An 18,629-nucleotide genomic window follows, 5' to 3' on the forward strand; every position below is an offset into this window, starting at 1 on the left:
TTTTCAGCCCTTCTGTGTTTATCGCTTGTGGGTTTCCAGCCCTTCTGTGTTTATGGCTCTGTAGGGTTTCAGCCCTTCTGTGTTTATGGCTCTATGGGTTTCCTATCCTTCTGTGTCTAGCTCTGCTAGTTCTCTGTGTTTGTTTCCTGTGTATGACTTGTTAGCTTGGGCACAGCTTTGTTGTTAGCTGGTGTATAGCTTTACTAAGTCTTCTGAGTTTGCTCTGTGTCTGTTTCCAGTGCATGACTTGTTAGCTTGGGCACAGCTTTGTTGTTAGCTGGTGTATAGCTTTACTAAGTCTCCTGAGTTTGCTCTGTGTATGTTTCCAGTGCATGACTTGTTAGCTTGGGCACAGCTTTGTTGTTAGCTGGTGTATAGCTTTTCTAAGTCTCCTGAGTTTGCTCTGTGTATGTTCCTGTGTATGACTGGTTGCCTGGGTATAGCGTTCCTATTAGCCTGGGTACAGTCTACTAGTCGTTGTGTTGATTCCTGCTGACTGCCAGAACCCGGACAGTTCCTGCTTGTCTGCCTTGCCTTCACCTCGGTGCCAGGGGGCACTCCTGGATCTTCATTCCTGCTGTTCCTGTAAGTCCTACCGGCTGCCAGAACCTGAGGGCTCAACCCGAGGGGGAAGGCAGTCAAGTGTAGGTGAAGCCTAGGTCCAGGGTGTTCCAGTTCCGCTCCAGTGTGTTCCAGTCCAGCGGGTTTCACTCCTGTATGTTCCTGTCCAGTAGGGCCACTCCAGTGTGTCCAGTCCAGCGGGCCCCACTCCAGTGCGCACCTGTCCGGTGCGTTCCAGTTCCGAGTATTCCAGTGTAGAACTCCAGTCCGGAGTTCCGGTCCAGTCTTGTCTTATCTCTACCTTGTAGGTGATCTTGCCTGCCACTGCCGCTCCACGGTAGTGGTCCAAGGACTCACGAAACCAGTGCTCCCGGGGAAGAAGCCTGACAGTGTGCCAAGGTCCTCGTGCACGTGACAGAATGCAAAGGCCATGAGTCCGGCAAGATCAGCCGTCCAGGTTGGCTACCTGTCCACAGCTTCGTTCCCTGTGGACAATCCGGGTGCAGTTTCTGATTTTGACTCTGATCTTTATGTCAGCCCAGTTTCTTTTTTGGGTCCTTTTATGACGCTTCGGGAGTACCGAGATAAACTTTTGTCTGATCCAGCCCTGAAGGCTACTCCTGAAGCAGCAGCTGAAAGAAAGCGTCTCTGGTGGCGTCTGGTCCGCCATAGCCCAGTCTCTGACATGAATCCTGCTATCTCGCTCTGTGAGTACCGCCTCAGACTCCTGGAGGAGCCAGCTCTGCGGGATACTCCAGAAGCTGAGGCCGAAAGAAGACGCCGGGGAATTCCTCCGCTCTGGTCTCCTCAGCAGAGCAGCCTGCGGTACCATAGCGGGTTAGTTCCTATTCGGGATTCCAGTCCACCGGCGCTGAGTCCAGTCCAAGGAGAGTTTCAAGTGGAGCCTTCAATTCCGGTTCGAGTGAAGCCGCCAGTTAAGCCTCTGAGTTCGTTCCGAGGGACGGTCCTGACCAGGTCTCTGAGGACGGGCCGAGTGAGGCGTCGGACCAAGCCCCTGACCCCAGTTCAAGTAGCGCGGCCGCTTAAGAGCCTGAGTCCAGTCCAGGGGATGCTTCATACTGAACCTCCAATTCAAGTCCAAGTAACGATGCCACTTAAGGCTCCGAGTCCAGTCCGAGGGAGGCTTTCGATGGAGCCTTGGATTCCTGTTCGAGTGGAGCTCCAGGTCGAGCCTCCAGTCCTCGTTCAACTGGCACGCCCTCTGAAACCTCTGAGTCCAGTCCGTGGGGTGCTTCTGACGGAGCCTCAGATTCCTATGCAAGTGGCGCTCCAGGTCGAGCCTCCAGTCCTCGTTCAAGTGGCACGCCCTTTGAAGTCTCCAAGTCCAGTCCGAGGGAAGCCTTCGATGGAGCCTCAGATTCCTTTGCAAGTGGCGCTTCGGGTCAAGTCTCCGGTTCTTGTTCAAGTGACCCGTCCAGTCAAGCCACTAAGTCCAGTTCGAGGGGGGCTTCTAACCAAGCCTCCGATGCCAGTCCACAGGGTGGTTCAGGTGGCACCTCCGCTTCCAGTCTGGAGGGTACCTCCAATCAAGCTCCGAAGGCCAGTTCGAGTGGCGCTTCCGCTCGAGCCTCCGATCCCTGTCCAAAGGGTGTGTTCTGTCAAGCCTCAGTTAAAGTCCAGTTCGCGGGGCGCTCCCAGCCAAGCTCCTGAGTCCAGTTTGAGGGGCCCTGCCAGTCAAGCTTCTGATACCAGTCCGGGTCCCGGTGCAGCTCCTGTTCAGTCCGAAGCAATAGCTGAGAGAAGATGTGTTCAACGGCTTGGGGCCCGGAGAAACCCATTTTCTGCATTTCAGCCTGCTAGCATGCTCTGGGGATCCCAGGGCCGTCTCCTCTTGAACCCTGCTCGGCAGACGCTGCCTGAAGCTAATGTTAGAGAGACGTCCCAGTCCGGCCAGAGGGGGGCATCCAGCCTTGCAGCTGAATCTCTTCCAAGTTCCAGCCAAGATGCTGCACCTGCTCCGAGTTCCAGTTCCAGCCAAGATGCTGAGCCTGCTTCGAGTTCCAGTTCCAGCCACGATGCTGAGCCTGCTTCGAGTTCCAGTTCCAGCCACGATGCTGAGCCTGCTCCGAGTTCCAGTTCCAGCCACGATGCTGACCCTGCTCCGAGCTCCAGTTCCAGCCAAGATGCTGAGCCAGTTCCAAGTTCCACTTCCAGCCAAGATGCTGAGCCTGCTCTGAGTTCCAGTTCCAGTCAAGCTTCTGACGCCCGCCTGGGTCCCAGTTCCGGTTTGCTTCTTGACTCTAGTCCGGGTCCCAGTCCCGGTTTGCTTCCTGAGTTCAGTCTGTGTTCCCTCAGAGAAGGGTCCCTTTTGAACATGGTTCCTCTTGATGCATCCAAGTTCCTGAGTTGGCCCAGCGGTGATTGGAAGGAGCCTCCTGTTGACAAGTTCCGCTCCTGTCTGCCAGTTTTGAACTTCTTTGTGACTTCCAGTCCAGTGATCCATGTCTGGGGGTTGAAACCGATCAGAAGGTTTCACCACAGTTACCCCTGGACACCTGACCTCCTCAGGGAGACCGAGAGGGGGGTCTTGAGGAGGGGGTACTGTCACGTCTGTGGCCGTGACCACCCTCATACTCACCCTGTTTCTGGGAGTCAGTGGCTGTGCTGGCTTCTGCGTGTCTCTGTGTCTGTCTCTGTCTTAGTTTCTCTCTGGCTCTGTGTGCTGATTGCCCTACTGAATCTCACCTGTGTGGGCTTTGCCTCTTCCAAGATGGCTGCCGCCTCTTCGTCTCTGCCAGTATCCAAGATGGCTCCCGCTGTTACTTTCTATGGGATGCCTGCTCTGAGTGTCAAGCCTCTGTTTGGTTGCAAGGTGATTGCTGCACCTGTGGCTCTGGTGTTGAGGGGCTTTATTAGTGATTTGGAAACTACAGTCCTGGCCTTTGCATTGCCATTTCCTCCGCAGTGCCTTAGGTCCCGAGGTTAGTGTGCTGTTAGCACCGTTTGCTTTCCTTGTCTTTTGCTCTGTGGGTTTTCTGCCCTTCTGTGTTTATTGTTCTGTGGGCTTCCAGCCCTTCTGTGTTATTTGCTCTGTGGGTCTCCTACCCTTCTGTGGGTTTTCAGCCCTTCTGTGTTTATCGCTTGTGGGTTTCCAGCCCTTCTGTGTTTATAGCTCTGTAGGGTTTCAGCCCTTCTGTGTTTATTGCTCTGTGGGTCTCCTACCCTTCTGTGGGTTTTCAGCCCTTCTGTGTTTATCGCTTGTGGGTTTCCAGCCCTTCTGTGTTTATGGCTCTGTAGGGTTTCAGCCCTTCTGTGTTTATGGCTCTATGGGTTTCCTATCCTTCTGTGTCTAGCTCTGCTAGTTCTCTGTGTTTGTTTCCTGTGTATGACTTGTTAGCTTGGGCACAGCTTTGTTGTTAGCTGGTGTATAGCTTTACTAAGTCTTCTGAGTTTGCTCTGTGTCTGTTTCCAGTGCATGACTTGTTAGCTTGGGCACAGCTTTGTTGTTAGCTGGTGTATAGCTTTACTAAGTCTCCTGAGTTTGCTCTGTGTATGTTTCCAGTGCATGACTTGTTAGCTTGGGCACAGCTTTGTTGTTAGCTGGTGTATAGCTTTTCTAAGTCTCCTGAGTTTGCTCTGTGTATGTTCCTGTGTATGACTGGTTGCCTGGGTATAGCGTTCCTATTAGCCTGGGTACAGTCTACTAGTCGTTGTGTTGATTCCTGCTGACTGCCAGAACCCGGACAGTTCCTGCTTGTCTGCCTTGCCTTCACCTCGGTGCCAGGGGGCACTCCTGGATCTTCATTCCTGCTGTTCCTGTAAGTCCTACCGGCTGCCAGAACCTGAGGGCTCAACCCGAGGGGGAAGGCAGTCAAGTGTAGGTGAAGCCTAGGTCCAGGGTGTTCCAGTTCCGCTCCAGTGTGTTCCAGTCCAGCGGGTTTCACTCCTGTATGTTCCTGTCCAGTAGGGCCACTCCAGTGTGTCCAGTCCAGCGGGCCCCACTCCAGTGCGCACCTGTCCGGTGCGTTCCAGTTCCGAGTATTCCAGTGTAGAACTCCAGTCCGGAGTTCCGGTCCAGTCTTGTCTTATCTCTACCTTGTAGGTGATCTTGCCTGCCACTGCCGCTCCACGGTAGTGGTCCAAGGACTCACGAAACCAGTGCTCCCGGGGAAGAAGCCTGACAGTGTGCCAAGGTCCTCGTGCACGTGACAGTAACTCACCTTGAACTATTACTGAAAAAGGTATGAGCAAATCAAAGAAATAAATATAATGTAGAGAGGTACTTTCCCTGTCATTAGTGGACTCACAATCTGAATTTTTGTACCTGGGACAGTGGAGAGTTGAGTGACTTGCCCAGGGTCACAAGGAGCCACAGTGGCAATTGAACCCAGTGCTTCTCCACTCCTGATAAGGTGAACAAACTCCACTTGCAAATTTATTAACGAACCAACAAATGCTGTGTAAAACTGGTCCCACCCATGGTGCATTTTAATATCTATCAAAGGCCAATCAATATGCATAAGCGATTCATTATCTGTAGTGAATCATCCCACACATCTTCAAAAGATGGACTTGCGAACCTCTCCAATTTTAGACTGAAAAAAGGTTGCTAAGGTGGAAACCGTAATAACTAATTCCGTTATCTGTTTTGAACTAGTCAAACGCTTCATTATTCTAAACAGCTCCCTGGATTCATTAATGCTTTTTATTATCAAAGTTGAATATTAACCTTCATAATCACTTTTTTATATTGCATGAGATGAGATCACCATTGAGTCTTCAAAACAGGATCGACTGAAGCTAGACAATGCCTTTCAGTATAGCGACCTTCCACTTTCATTTTTAACAAATTAGAATTATACCAAGGGGCAATTAATAAGATATATATATATATATATATATATATATATATATATATATTTCATAGTGTTCCCACATTTTAAGAGGGGCAATAGGATCTAATGACATATTTTTAGCAAATAATTCAAGATTTGCAATCTCTCCAAGCCAGGTTTTCAGGTACAGTCTTTAAGGATGCAGTTTGGAGTTATGATGCTCCTCGGCTTTTTTTAATTATTAAAAAAAAAATGTTTTATTTGTGAAATTTTAAATTTACAACCAAGCAATATACTTGTACAGTAAAGTGAAATACAAAAAAAGAAAAGAAAACTGGTCATCGTGCCTTATGACATTTAAATCGCTCAAGTCCACAACTACAGATTTAAGACTACAAAAAAAAGTAATAAAACTTTTAAAATAAGCAATTTATACCTGAAACACTGACAGATACACAAATATTCTCACGTGAAGGACTTGCCACCATTTCACCACCACCTTGGTTGCCCACAATACTTTTCACAGCTAAGAAAGCAGAGGTGAGACCAGCGGGTGGGGCGATAGAGTGGTCTGCCCCAGGTGCACGCTGCAGGGGGGGGGGGGTGCAAGGAGGAGCTGTGCGGCTGTTGGCTCTGCTGGTTCCCTGCTCCCTCTGATGTTACTTTCTATTCCGGGGGCAGAGGGAACAAGGAACCGGCGGAGCCGACTGCTGTGCGGCTGCTCCCAGCACCCCAGGAGGTAAGAACAATGCACCCGAGGGGGGTGTGTGTGTGTATGGAGGTGATGCACCGGGGGGGGGGGGGGGGGGGGGGGGGGGCATGACGCTGCATCCGGGGGGGGGGGGGGAGAGTAAGTTCACAGCGACGATTTGCCCCGGAAGGCAGCCGACCAAGGAACACCGCTGGGTGACACAGCTCAAAAAGGACATAGAGTCCCATTTTCTAAGGAATATTATAGGTGTCTACGTGATTAGTGCTCACTAAAATTGCTAACACGCCTCTAGCGCGGCGTAGTATACAGGGCCCACATTTTGTGGCTTGGTAGCTAACGACACATTTAGACGCAGTGGCGATCCTTGGTCGGCTGCCACCCGGGTGCAGCATGACACCCCTCCCCACTCCGGCGTATCACCGAAGCCCCATCCCCGGGTGCAGCACGACAACTCCCCCCCCCCCCCCCCCCCCCCCCCCGGGTGCATTCTTACCTGTTCCAGGGTAGAGGGAGCAGGGAACCAGCAGAGCCGACAGCCGTGCGGCTGCTCCTTGCACCCCTCCAGCAGCTTCCACTCGGGGCGGTCCGCCCCCACCACCCTGGCCTCATTACACCACTGTTTATACGGATATCTAAGGAAGTAGCACTGAGTCGAAGAACACTGTTTCATCAGCAAGAACTGCCTACATCTTTTTTTGAGTATCCCTAGGTACATCAGGAGAAAGTTGAACTTTTAGACCTAAAAAGGTCTTATCTCGGGAACATTTTCATGAACCAGTTCTTATCCGGCATTAATGCAACAGTGGCTACCAAAGTTGCCACCGTCGTTGCCTCGGTGTCGCTCCTCAACTATTTATCTTGCCCATAGAAGGACTTCCTTGAAGCGGGAGTAGATTTAAGAACGGCCTCGCAGAAGAGTAAAAGTCGGTAGAAGGTGATCAGATCATGCCACAGAGTGTGCATCGTATCCCTCAATATCAATTAAGATATTCCTAGTCACTCTAATAAATAAATAAATAACACAAATAGGACATTTTCGTAGTTCGTAGATGTACAGGTTTAGCTATCCAATATGGTGCTAGTCTCCTTTTAATACACACTTCCTAGCGGCTGTTCTGACAAACTCCTGCTTATGAGAAACATGTTCTAGACTCCTAGGAAGGAAATTATTAACCAGTTAGGGGTAACGTTATCATTAAGAAGCATATTTTAAATAGAGAAATAGCTCTTATAAAATTGCACAGATGAACACACGTGTACAAGTCCCACATGCTAACAAGAGCATGCAAACTTTTCATACAGACCACGCACGGGAGTGTAATTTGAATGGAGCAAGGGCATACATGCGAAGTCCGTGTGTACTTGATGAAATGTGTGTAAACCAGGGGCGTAGCCAGACCTCACAGTGGGAGGGGCCAGAGCCTGAGGTTGGGGGCACATTTTGAGTGCTGCCCCGCTCCCCCACCACGCCTCCCCTCCCCCACCGTCTCCCCTTGCCTCCTTGCCGCTTCCCCTCAACGCCTCGTCGCTCCCCCCTGCAAAAACAAATACATTTGCTGGCGGGGGTCCCCAACCCCTGCCAGCCAAAGCCTTCTTCAGCGCCGGTCTCCGGCGCAGCCGCGTTAGCTGCCCTGCTCTTCTTTCTTTCTTGCTCCTCCTGTGCACGCTGACACTCCTTTACATGAAACTGAGAAGGAGCGTCAGTGTGCACAGGACAGGCATTAAGGGCTCCCTGCCACATAGCCATGCAGTGAGAGTTCTCTTACCGCATGGCCAAATTGTACGCCCAACATAATTAAGCCAATCGGTGCCAATAATTGATACTTATTAACAGGAGCGTAGCTAGGTGGGGCCACGGGGGTATGGGCCCCCACAGATTTAGCCTTGGCCCCCCTACTTTTGACTCCCCCCTCACCACTTTCGACACCCCCCTCCCGCCGCCACCGACCCTCCCCTGCTGCCAGGTATGGACGTGCATGCAGGATGTCAGGAGTCAGGACTCACAGAAACAGATCAGTGAACGCGCCGGAGACCGTCATGGAAGAAGACTTCGGCTGGTAGGGGTTGGGGACCCCCGCCAGCAAAAGTACCTGATGGCGGGGTAGGGTCATCGTTGGGGGGGGGGGGGGGTCGGTGGCGGGCTAAATTGTGCCCCCCCGCCGAGGTCTGGCTACGTCCCTGCTTAATAACCAATTAGTGGCACTAATTGGCTTTAATTAGAATTAAAGAGCAAATAATTAAAAAAACTACAGACAGCCCAGAACACGGCAGCCAGACTAATATTCGGCAAATCAAAACACGAAAGCGCAAAACCCCTACGAGAAAAACTACACTGGCTCCCACTCAAAAAACGCATCACGTTCAAACTCTGTACCTTAGTCCACAAAATAATCCATGGTGACGCCCCAGCCTACATGTCAGACTTAATAGAACTTCCACCCAGAAACGCAAAAAAAATCTTCTCGCACTATCCTCAATCTTCATCCTCCCAAGTGTAAAGGCCTGAAATACAAATCATTTTACGCATCTACGTTTTCCTATATGAGCACGCAGCTCTGGAACGCGTTGCCACGCAACTTGAAAACTGTCTATGAATTGATCAATTTCCGCAAACTATTGAAAACCTATCTCTTCGACAAGATATATCACAAAGATCAACACATGTAACTGTACAATCAATAATTTATCCAGAAATGTTTTATACTATCTTTTGCTTTAACACCACCATGTAACCCATAACCCTCTGTAAAACCAAATATATATTCTCTTCTACTTCCAGTATCCATGATGAATTGTAAGCCACATTGAGCCTGCAAAGAGGTGGGATACAAATGCAATAAATAAATAAATAAATTTACGTGCACAACTTTCTAGGCGTAGTCTATAACACGGCGTGCATAGATTCAAATGCATTTGGTCAGAAAGGGGGTGTGGAATGGGCGGGTCGTGGGCATTTGCAAAATATTTTGCGCACTGTTATGCAATATACCCGATCTGCGCCTAACTTACACGTAGGTATTAAGGCATGATTTTAGGAGGCCTAAATTTTAGTCACAAGAACGGCACGTGAGCATTTTCTTTAAACTACAGTAATACCTTGGTTTTCGTTGACTTCGGTTATCGTTGGTTTCGGTTTTCATTGATTTTTTTTTTTCCGTGAGAAATTTGTCTCGGATTTCATCGGCGTGCCCACGTAACCTTGCTGCTAATTTTGCGAAAACACGCGTTCTCCTGCTCGTTTCTCGTTGTGTGAGCATCATCACCCCGCGGGTCTAGCCAAACAATTCCATTGCTTTCCAGTGTTTTTGTGCTTTTTTATTGATCGCCTCGGTTTTCGTCAGTTTTGGATGTCACTGATAGTCTTCGGATGGATCGACATCTTTAGGTGTAGTTTATAGAATCATGCTACCCGCATGGTTCGGCACTGATTTTTAAGGCGCCATTTGTAGAATTTGGCCTACAGTAAACCTGGAGCCACCAGGCCTAATGAAAGAAGAAATGATCATTCGTCTCACTCTGTCTGTCCTCCAGTCTCTGATATGTACACATACAAACACGCATATAGTAACATATAGTAACATAGTAGATGACGGCAGAAAAAGACCTGCACGGTCCATCCAGTCTGCCCAACAAGATAACTCATATTTGCTGCTTTTTGTGTATACCCTACTTTGATTTGTACCTATGCTCTTCAGGGCACAGACCGTATAAGTCTGCCCTGCCTCCCAACCACCGGCTCTGGCACAGACCGTACAAGTCTGTCCAGCACTATCCCCGCCTCCCAACCACCAGTCCCGCTGCCCACCACTGGCTCTGGCACAGACCGTATAAGTCTGCCCAGCACTATCCCCGCCTCCCAACCACCAGCCCCGCCTCCCACCACCGGCTCTGGCACAGGCACAGACCGTATAAGTCTGCCCAGCACTATCCTCACCTCCCCAGCCCTGCCTCCCATCCCCGGCTCTGGCACAGACCGTACAAGTCTGTCCAGCACTATCCCCGCCTCCCAACCACCAGTCCCGCTTCCCACCACCGGCTCTGGCACAGACCGTATAAGTCTGCCCAGCACTATCCCCACCTCCCAACCACCGGCTCTGGCACAGACCGTATAAGTCTGCCCAGCACTACCCCCGCCTCCCAACCACCAGTCCCGCTTCCCACCACCGGCTCTGGCACAGACCGTATAAGTCTGCCCAGCACTATCCCCACCTCCCAACCACCGGCTCTGGCACAGACCGTATAAGTCTGCCCAGCACTATCCCCGCCTCCCAACCTCCAGCCCCGCCTCCCGATCTTGACTAAGCTCCTGAGGATTCATTCCTTCGGCGCAGGATTCCTTTATGCTTATCCCACGCATGTTTGAATTCCGTTACCATTTTCATTTCCACCACCTCCCGCGGGAGGGCATTCCAAGCATCCACTACTCTCGCCGTGAATGTCAGCATATGTTTGCAGACATGCAGATACACACACACACACGCGCATGTTTTGTGTGCTGTGGCTTTAAACTCTGCTCATTACTCCCATAGTAGGCTGTGTTTTGGTCTGGACAGCTGTGCTTTCTTACTCCTACATTCTAGGGCTCCTGCCAGGCCTGAGGATTTATGTGCTGGTGCCCTGGATAATTTTCTGGAATTATATACTTGAATAGTGGAGTAGAAATGAGGTGAAACAGCAAAGCTGGATATGTATCTCCATACTGGAATAATGAGGAGTGCTGCAGGGCAGGAATGAGGTACAGCAGGAGGTGTTTTGGAGAGGCTGACCGTACTGGTGGTGCTGCAGGGCAGGAATAAGGTGCATTGGGAGAGCTGTGTGTAGATTGGAAAGAGGGAGGTCTCGGGTCCTGGCTAGCAGAGGGTACTGGAGGGCAAGAGTAAGGTGTATTGGGAGAGGAGGAGCTGTACAATTTCTCTTTTGTCTTCCGGGTAACCACGTAGCTCCAGTACTTTGTCCGTGTCATTGGATGTGTGTACAACATGGGCCATGGCCTTACTAATCCTTAGAACCACAAATGAACACCACATTGTCAGTGACAGAAGGAGCAGTTTGGCACTCACCTAGCTTTGAAGTTACTTTTCCTTCTCCTGAACTCTGGCATTTTCCCTTCCATTGTAGGTTTCTGCCAACTCAAAGAGGATGAACACGGCCTTGGAGCAGCATTTGGCACGGTTGAATGAGATCTTTGCCACGCGAGGTGATTATGTGCTGTCTCTGAAGTTCATGCAGCAGATGGCAGAAAACATTGTTGTGCAGCTCTCGGGTTTGCCCGTCTGGCGCAACGTCAGCGTGAACCTGGGAGACGTGGTCAGCAAGACCAGTTACGTGGAATACTACAGGCGAGTACAAGGCACAAAGCTGGAACCATACACGTGAGGGGGATACAGGTGTCTTGAGTGTAAAACAACCGACAGAAGAGACGGGGATCCGCAAACCCGCGTAGCAGCAGAAAAAGAGACTGAAACGGGCGTAGCCAGACTTCGGCGGGAAGGGGGTCCAGAGTCCGAGGTGAGGGGGCACATTTTAGCCCCCCCCCCCCCCCGCCGCCGACCCTCTCGACCCTCCCGCTGCCAACCTGCCGTTGCCTACCTTTGCTGGCGGGGGGACCCCAACCCACGCCAGCCGAGGTCCTCTTCTTCCTGCAAAAGGCTTCCTTCTGTTTCTGACGTCATGCACGTACAACATGCAGGACATCAGACTCGCAGAATGAAGCCTTGCGGATCAGCTGATTATGTGATTATGTGTATACTGCTTAGAGACACAGTGAGTGGCAGAGCACATGTGAACGATCAGATTGAAGTCTAATGTGCTGATGGCACATAATATAAATTATGTGAATTTTTAGTTGTAAAGAATGTGGTGAGCAGTGAACATGGTGGGGGGGAGAGGGGGAGGGAAATATCTAAGAGGAGTAGCCTAGTGGTTAGTGCAGTGGACTTTGATCCTGGGGAACTGAGTTCGATTCCCACTGCAGCTCCTTGTGACTCTGGGCAAGTCACTTAACCCTCCATTGCCCCTGGTACAACATAAGTACCTGAATATATGTAAACCACTTTGAATGTAGTTGCAAAAACCTCAGAAAGGCAGTATATCAAGTCCCATTTCCCTTTCCCTATTTGAGATTCTACATGGAATGTTAATGTTGCTATTCCACTAGCTAGAAAGAAAAAAGTGAGGAAAATGGATGAGGATACCAAAAAATGTGTTTATTCGCATAAAAAAAATCAAAATTAAAAAATTAACAATGGTTGTATGAAGTATAAAACGGACCCGACACGGCCGTGTTTCGGCCCTAAGGCCTGCCTCAGGGGTCTTTGCAACCTCAGAAGATGTATATCAAGGTATGTACTCCAAGGCAAATATCTGAGCGGAAAATCTCTAAGATCTGTATACTCCTCTCTTCTAGAAAAACATATATATAAAATGTGCTAAAAAGCACAAAAAGCGTATGATGCTTCTCTCCAAAGAGATATCTACAATTTTTGCTATTCCACTAGCAACATTCCATGTAGAAGCCTGCCCTTGCAGATCAGCAACGCGGCCGCGCAGGCTTCTGTTTCTGTGAGTCTGACATCCTAGTTGCTAGTGGAGGAGTAGCCTAGTGGTTAGTGCAATGGACTTTGATCCTGGGGAACTGGGTTCAATTCCCACTGCAGCTCCTTGTGACTCTGGGCAAGTCACTTAACCCTCCATTGCCCCTGCTACAAAATAAGTACCTGAATATATGTAAACCACTTTGAATGTAGTTGCAAAAACCTCAGAAAGGCAGTATATCAAGTCCCATTTTCCTTTCCTTCCTTTCTCAGTTCAAATAGTGTTGCTATGTGGGAAAAGCTAGGCTGGGCCCCTTCTTTAAATCTGATTGTATTTAGCAGAAGGTTTAATCCTGGTTTGGCCAGGGTTTTATATCTCCACTGGGGGCTGAGTTTCAGTACTGGGCAGATTTGCCGTCTTCGCCACAAGCCCAAGGACAAGACCCATCCAGGGCTCAGCCCTCAGGGGGCAGAAGGCCTGGAGCTCACTCTTCAGCTGTCCTTCCATGTCGTCCGCCCTCTGTTCTACTGCAGTTCTCGGAGACCTTCGATTTCATCTCTTTATTTCCCATTGCTTCCCACTCAGTTCACTTACAAAGATTAATCTAAACGAGATCTCTTGCCTGTTTTCTGTGCCATTCCATCAGATTAAAATCATTCTTAGATGAATGTTGTAATTGACCTGTTCCCGCAGTCCATTAGTGTTCTGTACACTGAAAATGAAGTGGTCGGGCTCCAGTTACAGCTCCTCGGTCGGTTTCTCCTCTTTCCATTTTCACTTTTCTCTGTATGTTATGCCCTTACATTTCTCTCGCCTTCCTCTTTGGTTCTTTCTATTTCTCACCTGCATTTTATCTCTGCTCCCTTTCCTGTTCTCTCTTTGTGGCGTTAATGATGAAATTACTGCAAAAACCCAACAGCTGCGACTAATGTGTAAACCAGTTTTGTCTCCCTGAAAATAATTACATTAGCATAAGGTTGTTCTTTTAAAGAACCGAGTTGTCCTTGGGCTCTTCCCTGTGCAGCACACTGGGGACGAAATGGCTGAGACTTCTTAAAACACAGTGTCCTGTTTGCTCTCCTTCTGTAACAAGTCTGCTGCTGCTTCGTGAGGATAACGCATGGGCCACGGAACAGCAGCGATGGACGTGGTGTGCGGAAGCCTAAGGACTACCCTGGTTCTGGAAGAGCTGAATTCTTTGCACATTCTGATACCTTCTGTACGGCCAGAATAAGTTCTGTCCCAAGTTGAAGGACCTGAATTTTTGAAACCACATCTGAAGAATAGATATGGATGGGCTGGAGTGTAAATTTTAAGAGGCTTCGACGTTAGCTTCAGAACTTTTAGTACAAGAACAGTGCTGGGCAGACTTCTACGGTCTGTGCCCTGAGAAAGGCAGGGACAAATCAAACTCGGGTATAAAGTATCACATACCATGTAAAATGAGTTTATCTTGTTGGGCAGACTGGATGGACCATTCAGGTCTTTATCTGCTGTTATTTATTATGTTACTATGTTACTCTTTGGGGTTCTAAATGGAATATTGCTACTAATTGGGATTCCGGAATCTTGTAACTCTTTAGGATTCCAGAATCTTCAGAACTTAGTACAAGAAGAGTGCTGGGCAGACTTCTACGGTCTGTGCCCTGAAAATGACAAGGACAAATCAAACTCTGGTATAAAGTATCACATACCATGCAAAATTAGTTTATCTTGTTGGGCAGACTGGATGGACCGTTCAGGTCTTTATCTGCTGTCATTTACTATGTTACTATGCACTGTTAGCCTTGTGTGTTTGTTAGACACAACACCGTAAAAGATTTGCCAACCTTCACTGAACCCCCTCTAGTCGGACGTGTGATTGTCACTCTAACCAGTGACTGTTTTGTAAGTTGGTGTGTTGAGACCTCTAACACTCTCTCTGTCTCTTATCAGGTGGCTTTCGTATCTCCTGCTGTTCAGCCTAGACATGGTCGTGTGCCTCATTACCTGCTTTGTTCTGGCCAAGTACTCGAAGTGTCTTCTCATCCTGTAAGTGCAAAGCTGTGTGTTTTTGGAATTTTATTTTTCCTCCCTTGTCCTTGCAATCTGGTAACATCTGGACACATTCAAGGCTGGAGCATGTGGAAGGTTATGTACCGGCTTTTCTCAATGCTGTACAGTTGGCCCTAAAAACAGCAGAGCCAGAGGTAGTTAAAGTAACGGAGAGATCCTTTGCATCTTCCTGCTTCCCTGTGTCCCTTATTAGTTTACGTTATGGGGCTGATTTGAGTAGTTCATGTACTTTCAGTCCAGCTAAGAGCCTTTATGTTGTTACCCAGGCATGGAGGGGCCATTTTCAGATAACATCTGTTCACTGGGTAACTGTGACTATGAAATTAGAATGGCCATTCAGCTATAAAGCATCATGGTCCAACCAATAGGTCAGTTGGTAAAGCAAGTTATGGCCACTAAACGCTGGACATGCGTCCATACAGAGTCATGCGTACACTGGCCAGCGACGCACACATCCCATGGTTATAAGCGTTGCTGCATGTGAATCCCCTCCGTTGCAACATTCTCACTGTTCTGCCACCTTCCGAGCATTGTGTCCTGTTCCAATTGATCAGCAGTTTTCTTGGGGGGGGGGGGGGGGGGGGGGGGTGCATGAAAGGAGTGGAGGAGTGCAGTGGGCTGATAACTTAGGGAACTGGGTTCATTTCCCACTGCAGCTCCTTATGACTCTGGGCAAGTCAATTAATCGTCTGTTGCCCCGGGTACAGAACCTAGATTGTGAGAAAATACCTACATACAATGAATGCAAAACTGCTTTGGTTGTACCACAGAAAGGTAGAATATCAAAATGCCTGACCCTTACCTTTAAGATGCGTTGCTGTTTCTAAAACCCAAGGAAAAAGCCACTCCTGTCCTGTGTACTCAGACCTGTGTATGGACCAGGGGCATAGCCAGACTTCGACGGGAGGGGGGGGGTCCAGGGCCCGAGGTGAGGGGGCACATTTTAGCCCCCCCCCCCCCCCGCCCGCCGCCGCCAACTTTCACCCCTCCCCCCCCGCAACTCTCTTGACCGCACCTTCCTGTCGCCAACCCTCTCCCGCTGCGTACCTTTGCTGGCGGGGGACCCCAACCCTCGCCAGCTGAAGTCCTCTCTTCAGTCGCGCGGCATTACTTGCTGAATGATCTGTTCAAGTTTCTGTGTGTGTGCAGGACATTAGATGCACGCACAGAAACTTGATCAGATCATTCAGCAAGCAACGCCGTGTGGCTGAGGACTTCAGCTGGCGGGGGTTGGGGTCTCCGCCAGCAAAGGTACGCGACGGCGGCGGGGGAGGGTTGGCGGCGGGAAGGGGGGTCGAGAGGATCACGGCAGGGGGTCCAGGGCCAAATCTACGGGGGCCCAGGCCCCCTGGCCCCATAGTAGCTACGCCCCTGGTATGGGCAGTGCCAAGAGTGCAGACAAGGGTATCCCTGCCAGGGTTGTGTTCGGCCAATCTCAAAACTTCACTCTTCTGGGGCATTGATTTTTCTGTGGAGCTGTGGTGTGTGTGGGAAGGCCAAGATGGACTGGAGGCAGGCAGGCTGATTACTTAAAAGGATGGTTAAAAAAAAAAAAAAAACAACAACCCTGCTAATCCAAGAACTGACTGACTGACTCCTATCAATAATTCAGAAATGGTCAGAGCTCGGAAATTAGCACCAGCTACAAAGCCTGAGTGGGTATCAGGTCTGTGCTGGAGGCAATTATGCAATCTGTCTGCTAATTACCGTGCAGCAGTTCCTTACGTTTAGCGTGATAATTAGGCTGAGGGACCTTCTGTTTCTGAGGCCAAGGGTCACAGCGTAGATCTGATCAGCTCTTTGATGTGTAATGTAAATGGGGAAATTATAGTACCAGAAAGTTCTTGGAGAATTTTGGAGGCTTCCGAGGGGCCGATACAGAAAGCTACCGCGGCAGAAGCACCTGGTTAATGAGCAGTTTACTTGCTCATTAATGGCTGCTGGACGCAGAAAGGGTTTCTGCGCTGAAGTTAACTCGTGCAGTAGACTTTGGCGTACAACATATTAAAAAAAGGAGCCTGTTAATTAACCTGTAGCAATGCGGAGCTGTACGCTGATGTCTACAGCACGGACACAAGGCGAGAAACTTACCCCCAGGTCTGAGGCAGCATAGAGAGTCCCCTCACCCCAGATGGCCTCCTGGATTTGAGTGACCTCCTTGCCCCAAAACACACAACAATCCCTTGTAGTGTAGTGGACCCCAGCCACCTCAAACCTTTCAAGAAAAATCCTAGGTAATTTGGACGGAGACTACGAAAGAAGGAAAAAAATTCCCTTATTTGGTAGACCAACCCCACTTGGTGCATCCCAGGATGCACTGTGTGAGGTCAGGTGCTGCCGTTTCTCAAGATGGCAGCAACAGAAGCAGAAGCAAGTGGGGGGTGTGGGAAGTGAGGGGTGACACTAGAGATTGTGGGGGGGGGGGGGGTTGTATCCCTTCCAGTCAATGCATGAGCCAATCACTTCTCATGTACTGACAGGAAGGGGGGGGGGCATTTCACAGTGAGCTGTGGAATACTGCCATGTTTTTAATGCTCTAGTAATTTTTCATGCTCATTGCTTACTACATAGTCATGAAATTCTTTTGGCGAATTTCACAGTAGCAGCTGTGAGGCTTTCTGCATTGGTTCTTGGGTCTTAAGTTAACTCATTGCAGCTCCATAAAATGATGCTGTGGACAGTCCTGACTTGTCTGAAATCATCCAGAGAGCTTACAACTGAAGCACATGGACAGTAAAGGCAGTGCCGTAGCTGGGAGTAATTCAGACTAGTATTACGGAAGCTACGTCGTATAAGATCAAATTTTAAGCCAGGGGTGTTTTCGATGGGTTGTGCAATCAATGGTGTTGGCTTATATTGATTATTGTAACATCTTTTGTATGGGCTGTATAGATTTGGTTGCAAAGAAACTTCAAACCTTGTTAAATACAACTGCCCGATTAATATTTAGGGTATGTAAGTACGATAGAGCCACACCATTGCTGTTGAAACCGCACTGGTTACCAGTTCAGTCACGTATTGTCTTTAAGCTTTGTTGGGGGGTGTGTGTGTGTGTGTGTGTGTGTTGTTGTTTTTTTTTTATTGTGTATGGTGAAACTCCCGCTTATGCCAAATCTAATCCGATTATTGGCTAGAAACTTTAGTCCTGGGTCCAGATGTTTTCTAATTCTTCAGTATCCAGATCCAAAAAAGGTGGTTTATAAAAACATTTTTTTTGCTGGGTCATTTGCATTCTTGGCGGAATGAATTACCCTTAGAAACTGGAGCTCAAACTAATTTATGTAGTATTTCGAAAGCTGTTTAAAGCTTATCTGTTTAGAAAGTATTTGAGTTTGAATTCATTATTGATTTGTTTTTAATTATTTGTAATTGGTTCCTGGAATTGGCCCAGTCTATTCTTTTGCGAGCCACACTGAACTTTGTTGGCATGTGTGGGATACAAATGTCACGTAATGATAGTGACATGACCAAAATAACATGCGTTGGTGGCAGAGCCGTGATTGGAGCCGCAGAAATTCTGCATCCTGCTCCTGGACTCCATCCACTAGAACGCATGCACCTGATGGCAAACTCTGAGGGAACCGGGTGCATTTCTTCATAACCTTGTCAGGCTTCTTGCTGGCTGTTGGCCCGGATTGTGTGACCTGTCGATGGATTTCTCTTTCAGGATGCTGGGCTGTACGCTGCTGACTTTGGTACTCAGCTGGATCTCTTTGGCCGTGGACACTGCTACAGCTGTGGTAAACCCATCTGTCTATGTTCGCTTGTGTGTTCTGTGAACAATGTGTGCAGTTTTTGAAACATGCACCTATGGCTGTGTGTTAGTGAGCAGCTAAGACTTTTCTAATATATTTATTTTAAGCCATGCATGTAAAAATCCATCGCAGAGATACCTCTGATAGGTATGGGTCTCCCCCTTGAACTCAAAAAAACATTTTTTTTTTGTTACATTTGTACCCCGCATTTCCCAC

The 18,629-nt window shown here is 49.0% G+C and overlaps 1 protein-coding gene across 2 annotated transcripts in view; it reads left to right on the forward strand.

Moving 5' to 3' along the window:
- The window catches only part of TTYH2 (tweety family member 2), an 87,375-nt gene that overhangs the window by 40,832 nt on the left and 27,914 nt on the right, over positions 1–18,629 (forward strand). For both annotated transcript variants that reach the window (XM_030208547.1, XM_030208548.1), the window contains 3 exons: positions 11,188–11,408; positions 14,539–14,634; positions 18,326–18,398. In XM_030208547.1, the coding sequence (XP_030064407.1) occupies positions 11,188–11,408; positions 14,539–14,634; positions 18,326–18,398 (390 nt within the window). The remainder of the gene's footprint in view (positions 1–11,187; positions 11,409–14,538; positions 14,635–18,325; positions 18,399–18,629) is intronic.

This window comes from Microcaecilia unicolor, chromosome 6 (assembly GCF_901765095.1).
Source record: "Microcaecilia unicolor chromosome 6, aMicUni1.1, whole genome shotgun sequence".
Lineage (NCBI taxonomy): Eukaryota > Metazoa > Chordata > Amphibia > Gymnophiona > Siphonopidae > Microcaecilia > Microcaecilia unicolor.